The sequence below is a fragment of the Girardinichthys multiradiatus genome, chromosome Y, assembly GCF_021462225.1.
Source record: "Girardinichthys multiradiatus isolate DD_20200921_A chromosome Y, DD_fGirMul_XY1, whole genome shotgun sequence".
Lineage (NCBI taxonomy): Eukaryota > Metazoa > Chordata > Actinopteri > Cyprinodontiformes > Goodeidae > Girardinichthys > Girardinichthys multiradiatus.
Window position 1 is genome coordinate 40,072,538 of NC_061818.1, and position 7,260 is coordinate 40,079,797.

At 39.9% G+C, this 7,260-nt stretch overlaps 1 protein-coding gene across 2 annotated transcripts; it reads right to left on the reverse strand.

Annotated features, from left to right (window-relative positions):
• Nucleotides 1-1,324: 1,324 nt before the first annotated feature.
• LOC124864845 lies at nucleotides 1,325-6,242 on the reverse strand. Of its 2 annotated transcripts, XM_047359782.1 has the most exons (4): nucleotides 6,065-6,242; nucleotides 5,585-5,663; nucleotides 3,245-3,331; nucleotides 1,325-3,091 (listed from the first exon to the last, which is right to left on the reverse strand). In XM_047359782.1, exons 2-4 carry the CDS (start codon nucleotides 5,659-5,661, stop codon nucleotides 2,224-2,226), a joined length of 1,032 nt encoding a protein of 343 aa, XP_047215738.1. In that variant the 5' UTR covers nucleotides 5,662-5,663; nucleotides 6,065-6,242; the 3' UTR covers nucleotides 1,325-2,223. The 2 variants fall into 2 exon arrangements, 1 of the variants encoding a protein (XP_047215738.1); XR_007037375.1 differs by lacking the exons at nucleotides 1,325-3,091; nucleotides 3,245-3,331 and adding an exon at nucleotides 4,965-5,247.
• Nucleotides 6,243-7,260: the final 1,018 nt, after the last annotated feature.

A 7,260-nucleotide genomic window follows, 5' to 3' on the forward strand; every position in this document is an offset into this window, starting at 1 on the left:
ACTATGTTTCTCGGCTGGCCTAGGAACGCCTTGGGATTCCCCCGGATGAGCTGGCCCAAGTGGCTGGGGAGAGGGAAGTCTGGGTCTCTCTTTATAAGCTGCTAGCCCCGCTACCCGACTCCGGATAAGCGAAAGACCATGGATGGATGGATGGATGGATGGATGGAAATATAGTTTAGTGTTGTATTATTGTCCAAAGTTCAGCAGTCTGACAGCTTGTGGATAATAACTGTCCTTATGTCGTTGTGTGCATGCTGGCAGACACCTGCACCGCCTGCCAGAAGGTAGCAGACAGAAAAGGCATTCTGCCGGGTGGGTGTGGTCCTTGATGATGCTGCGTGTTTTACGCAAACACCGGCTGTGGTAAATGTCCTGGATGGGTGGAGACTGCTTTTGGCTGCTTGTATCCAAGATCTCGTTCTGTTGGTCATGACCCAAAGTTCATGACCATAGGTGATGGTAGGAACGTAGAGTGATCAGTAAATCAAGAGTTTGCCTTTTATTTCTGTCTCTCTCTTCACTGCAACAGACCGGCGCTTCAAACAGGCGTTAGCCTCATTATTTCCTTTAAACTATTTTGTGTAGCTGCATTCTCCCATAGACGAGTCAATAAGCAGAAAACTAAGCAGCAGGGTCAGAGGTCAGTCCTGCTTCAGAGAGACACTCCAAAAAACTTGGTGGTACAAAATGCTTTGGTTTCATAATAAGGTTTCACGTTCTCTATCTTTGCAATAAATGTATTCTATTAGACAATTTTCCAGATGTTTTTCAAATATCTTGATTTTTATCATCATACTTCTTTGTTGTATTTGTTCCTTTTTCTGTTTTATTTTTTATTTTTTGTTTTCTTTGTCAAGTTTATTATGCAGCAGACGGGACTGTCCAAACATGGAGAAACCCAGAAGAGAAGGTTCTGATGAACCTTGGCTAGAACATTGTCCAGTAACTGCTGACCAGTGGATTCAAAGTTTTAGCACCATGATTTTTAAATGTTTCATAACGTGTTTGTTTTGTATTATTTTTTTAATAGATTTCTCTATGACCAAACCAGTACTACTGCATAAAATCCAGTAGAATAAAATGTGACGGATTAACGTCCCACTAAGTGATGAGTCGTGTTTTATCTTGTTTGGACACATCTGACCCGTTAGAACAGCTGCACCACAGAAATAGTACAGCTTCCTGGACATGTTTCCGGTTATCAAACACATTTATTTATGTAACAAATCTAGTTATTTAAAAAAATATTATTACAATATTATTACAAAATTAGCTTACATAATTTTACATTACAATTGAGTAACAAAATGAGTAATAGGTTACAAAAAACACACAAGATGGAAGGCAAAATGGAAATAATTTTTTTTCATATAAAAAACAAGATTTTTCACTAACACTGGGAACTTTCAGGTAAAAGATAAGTTTATTTTAAAAGACAGAGCAAAGAAACAGTTATTTTCCACCCATGCTGTACCTTTGCAGGTGTGTTAATATGTTTTTGCATCAAAGGGTGAATTACTGGTCTCTGGGTTTTCATGCTAATCTCTTGCTTTATGAATTCAAATCGTCGAAGTTCAACGATTTTCAGACTGTTACTTGGTCTGATAACTTATCAGGTCTGGGTTTGTACTTCCTAAAACGTCTGGGAAGTTCATAATGTTGGAAGAGGAGTAGCAGCTATGATGAAGAAGGAAATGTAGTTCAGATATTTTATTGACATTTCAGCAAGAAACAGCCTGAAGTCCTCAGAACGTTTCACTGTCCATCCATTGCTCCATGTTTAAAGCCTCGAAACGAACCCGCTTTGGTTCTAGTCTTTATGGAAAGGATTCCCATTTAAAGATGTAAACTATGTTTTCTCCACACATTCCTGAATCAGTTCTGGTGGACCCCAAGGTTCTGGACTGAGACCAACTTAATTCTCTGTTTATGTTATTCTGGATAATATCTTGATAATATCATCAGGACAGGACATTTTTTCTTACGCTGATGAGATCCAACATTATTTAACCTGAGAAAACTAACGGTTACTGAGACTCTAAGTTTGTCTCGGAGACACAAAAGCCTGCGAGATCTTTCATTGATGGTTTCTGAATTCTGCTAAATGGAAGACTTTGTTCTTGGCTCTGTGAAGAACCAGGAGGCCTGCAGACATAATGTTTGGTTCTCACTATCATTGATGTGTTGAGAATACATGGCAGAACTCGGTGTGGTGTTTACACCTCATTTCATGGAACCCGGGCTGTTCAACTGGGCCTGACTGAACATCTCAGGAGAGTATGCCAGTCCGGTGCTGTCGATAGCACAGGCATACTGCTGGTCCAGGTAGCTTCTTTCAAGCTTCTGCCCAACAGATCTGTCGCTCAGACAGGCATCCAGGTGGACGGTGGCTTTAAACCTGGACTGGAGCAGAACCAGAGACAAGGCCAAGGTGACCACAGAGAACGGGAAGCTCTCAGCTTCTTTTCCTGGGAGGATGAAAGGGATCACGATCCGGTTTCTTCCTACAGAACCATGTTTTTTGGTGAGAGATTCAAAGCTTTTCCACACTCCATCGTCTGGTCGAAGAGGACTAACAGTGATGTTTGGGATCATCTGATCTCCAGCCTTCTTCATTGAGTTCCAGTGGTCCGGTAGATTCTTGGGTCGATGCATTTGATCAGGAACTGTACATCCATCCTTCTTGGAGCAGTAGAAGATCCTGTGCTCAGGCTTCAGTCTTCCTGAGGCGATGCCGTACGCTAGACCACAGGTGACACAGTTCCAGGGAGAATACAGAACCACGTCTCTGATGGAGGCCAGAGGCAGCAGACAGCTGGCTGGGATCATGAAGTCTCCGATTGATCCATGAGCTACAAAGGTGATGTCCACAGTGTTTCTGTGGTTCTTCTTTTCTTCCGCTACAATGTGTGTTTTCAGGAGGTTAAACATGTCCACCAACTTGGTGAAGGTGTCTGATTCTGAATTTACTCTCAGCCACGTCAGGACAGTTTGATTGGTGCAGTTTTCCACAGCAAGCTTCATCAGTCTGCTCCTTTCATCTGGGATCCTGATGCCTTCAGAGTGCTGAACTCCTCTGAGGCGTTTCCTCCTGGAGAAAGATCAACAAACTGAACATCAGCCGTCCAACCAATCATGGACCCTGAACCTATCTATGCATCGTTATTGAGGCCAGATGATCTGTATCCATCTTTTTTGGACAAGCCTATTATGGTAGATTGCCTACAGCTAAATACTATCTTACCTATGAACTCTTTGTGATCCTCCAACAGGAACTGGAAACAGTGTCCGGACAGAAGAAGCAGGGGAATCCCAGCTGAGGCGATTGTTGCTGTGACCCGATCATAAAGAAACACAAAGAAACAGATGGGTTATTGGCCCTGAACAAGTTTTTGTTTCTTTAAGACTATTATCTGCTCATTGGAGACCACCTCAAGGTGCAGCTTTCTTCACACATATGAATTAAAAACAGATCCCAGAGCACTGAGAAGAGAAAACACTTAATCATCTGACTATAGAAGCCCTAAAAATTGGTTAGTTTATCCCACATTACTGTAAGGACAGAAATACTTTTGCTTTAAAGGATTTTGTCCAGGTTATTGATACAAATGGTATATTGCTTGTGTTTAGAGGACAGGTTTCACCACACCTGACATTCATTTGAGGTTTAGTCAAGGTGACTCCTGCAGGAGACCAGTAGGGGAGTATAGAGCAGACATGACTGTTGTTTAAAGTTTCTGAACACATTGACAATCATGTCATAATTTAATAACTAACATGATATTCCAAAAGAAAGAAGCTCTGTGTAGATCAGGTTCTCTACTCTGCCCCCTTGTGGATCATTCTGGCAACACAGAATACCATGGGATAAAGATATTTGCAGTTAAATTACAAATTATTATTAAAGTAAAAAGAAAAACATCAGCAAGTGATGTATGGTGGACTTTTATTGCTCTTAATGCACCTGAAATACAATTTTACTGACTAAAATGCCTAAATTCATGAAAGTGTCTCTTAAGAAAGCATTTAGTGAGTACCAGCAGCGGTACCAGTTTATATTACTTATTAATAATCCAGAACCTGTTTGGTATTAGAGAGATGATGCTCATTTCAACATTTTACAATAGACTCTGTAATTAAGGTATTAATAGTTTTATTTGGTGAAGTAATTTTGACCAAGATGTGAACACTGTATCACATTACAAATCGATATTTATATAAAATATTAGAAGAGTATTATTATTTCCCCCAGAAAGACCAAAAGTAGAAAGAATAAAGTGATTTCTGGGATGCTGCATATGAATAAACTTGTTGGCTCTATTTGTCTCAATAACCTGGAGGTGGGGATCATGTGGGAGGGTTCACTTTTGTGGGAAAGTTTCTTGGATCTCTGTTCTCATGTAGCATCCTTAATGTAGGGGGTTTCCTCTGACAGCTGCACTGGAGATAACAAGAACATTGACTGTTCCAAGTGTTTTTCTCAGGTTGGGTGCTCTTCCTTCACAGTTAGTGTTTCACTGATGTTTGTCTGTATGTTCTTTGAGGATCACAGGAAGGCCTACGGTCAATTTGGTTTAGAAGGAGAAATTCACATCTTCCCTCCTTCAGCAGGAACATCCAACCACCTAAAACCACCTGAACTACAGCAACCAACAGCCGTACATCCCACATCTTGACCCTTGTGTTGGTATTAAAGGTACTGGCTTTAAACTAGAAGTTGAGCCTTTTCAGTGTTCCTGTTTTGAGGAGGAACCTACCTTTGAAGATCAAAGCTGTCCCAACCATCAGGATCATCTTAGGTTTCTTTAAATATGGACTTTATATTTGGCTGATTTAATGCTTCTACACTAAATGTGCAGCAGAATACACAGTTTAAATAAGCTGCAGAAACTGACTTGACTGAACTTGATCTACTTCAGATCGCCTCTCTCCTATTTACTCTGAGTCTTTTCAATTCAATTCAATTCAATTCAAAGATACTTTATTGATCCCCGAGGGGAAATTAGAATTCCAGTACAACCCATCCAAACATACATCATGACACAAGACACGCTGCCCTTTCTTCTCTCTGCAAACTCCTGATTCCCAACAGTCTATTTCTGCATCTTGCAGCAAAATCCCTGGAAAACATTTTTTGTCAAATTAATTTCTGTGCTGAATCAGATCTCTCCTGATTATTACTCTCTCGTCTGTAAACGTCAGAACTTCTTGTTTGTAACTTTCTGTCGTGGCCGTTCATCAATGAGCCTGCAGAGGGAGACAACGAGATGCATTTTGGACCGAGGTGGGACTAAATTAGAGACATTTCAAGATTTCTAAATAGTGAACAACCCAAAGCGTTTATTACACTGGAGGTACTTTCAGATGAGAACGAATTATTTTCATGTAAAAAAATATAATCTAAATATATCTTTTAATGACCAGAGGTGAATTTGAGGCATTTCATCGCTGCTTTTACACAGAGTTCATTGTTTTCATTGTTTTTTCTCTCTCTGGTGCTTTGGACCAAGTGACTGAGATGTAGACAAACCATTTAAAAGCAACATGGTTTTCACCAAGCATGAAGAAGTTTGCAGAAACTCACAGATCCTCCAGCAGCTTCTCCAGCTCCTCCATGGCAGCAGACAGCTGCACCAAACTGGGGATGAGCAGAGCACTCATGGCTGGTTTTTGATGGGAACCACAGGAAAATAACTGATTTAATACATTATAACAGCATATAATCAGGAAACATATCAGTAAATATTTAAATAATTAACAGAAACACAGATTAATGAACTGACTCCAGAGAAAATAAACTTTATACCAGTCTAACTGTAAGTTTATCTGACATTAAGGTGTTATTTTAGTGTTTTACAGTTTATTAGAGACATTACTGATCTGATGGTGTCCCTCTGCTCAGGACAACCTGCTGTCACCTGTTCTTAACATCAATAATCTGCAGACATTAATATTAATATCTTTGTCTCAATATGAGACAGGATGTGTCAACAAATATAAAATGGAAAATAATGTTTTACAGGCTGATTTTTAAAGAGAAGCTGTGATCTGGCTGCCTCCTTACCTCTCAGCTGGGTTTGAAGAGAAAACCTGGACAGAACCTGAAGAGAACCTCGAGTTACTCGTCTGTCAGAGCTTCAACTCACTTTCATTCACTCCTGCATCGATGCTTTAGTTTACTCAGACAGAAAGTAAAAGTTGTCCATGTTGTGGAAAGAACCTAAAACAGAACCTGAACTGAAAGGAAAAGATTCTAACGGGTTTGAACCAAACTTTATTTAAAGCTCTGAATAAAAAACGCCTTTATTTCTCTCAATTTTAAAACATCATGTTAAAAACAGGAAGTTAAATCATGTTTTTGTTTCTCTGTTTAACTCAGTCTGACTCAGAATAAACTGATTTTTATATCTGGTTAAATATTTGCAACAAACTGAGCAGAACATGAATGTATAATTTATTCAGAGCAACCAGAGGTCAGATAAACACTGAGGTCACACGGAGATCATCTGACCCAGAGAAGCTGCAGAACAGGTTTACATGCAAACACATGTGATGAAGGGATATATAAAAAATATTCCCACACCCTTTCAGAATAAAGGTTCCTGTAAATCAGCTGGTTTATTGTAACTGGGATACTCTTTTCTTCTCCTCTGCTATTTTGAATATTTATCTCTTTTGATGAGCTACAAGTCTTTGAGGCCTGAAGGTCTCCGTGCCATCACCCTAATCTTTATCTCTCTCCACAGCTCCATATCCTATTGCAACTGTGGCTGGGCCGCTCCAAAAACGTAAGATGTTACTTTAGGTCTACGTCTGACGGGGGCATGAATACTTCTGAGTTAAAAACTACAATGATCCAAAATGAGCCACAAGCCTGTAATCAGTTTATCTTTAGAAGTTATTAAAACGTGGAGATGATGGAGTTTTGTTGTAAAATGGGAGTTTTACTCTCTTTCCTCCCTGTGCACCACCGGGTCCGTTTCTCTCCAGTTCCGAGACCCAACCAGTAAAACCAGTAAAGTATTTACCTTGTGAAATAATGAGAAATGGTTAATTATAAAATCAAGATTTAATGCCAAAATGATCAGTGTACAGAGTATTCAACTGAACAGATACTGAGTGACATTCACCTTCGGTACCGGGCCCCCATCAGTCCATCTTAGGGATGAACCGAGAGGAACAAAGAATGGAGCGTGAGTCCTGCTTTTATCTACGCCTGTTCTTAACCTTCCTAAAGGTCATCCTCTTGTATCAGTTTAT

Excerpts from the sequence above, each read along its gene's own strand:
- LOC124864845 (XM_047359782.1), bottom strand. The coding sequence starts at position 5,661 with ATGAGTGCTCTGCTCATCCCCAGTTTGGTGCAGCTGTCTGCTGCCATG. Across the intron at positions 3,332-5,584 it reads GAGAAGCTGCTGGAGGATCT|CAACAATCGCCTCAGCTGGG; the intron begins GTGAGTTTCTGC and ends ATCGGGTCACAG. Across the intron at positions 3,092-3,244 it reads GGATCACAAAGAGTTCATAG|GAGGAAACGCCTCAGAGGAG; the intron begins GTAAGATAGTAT and ends ATCTTTCTCCAG.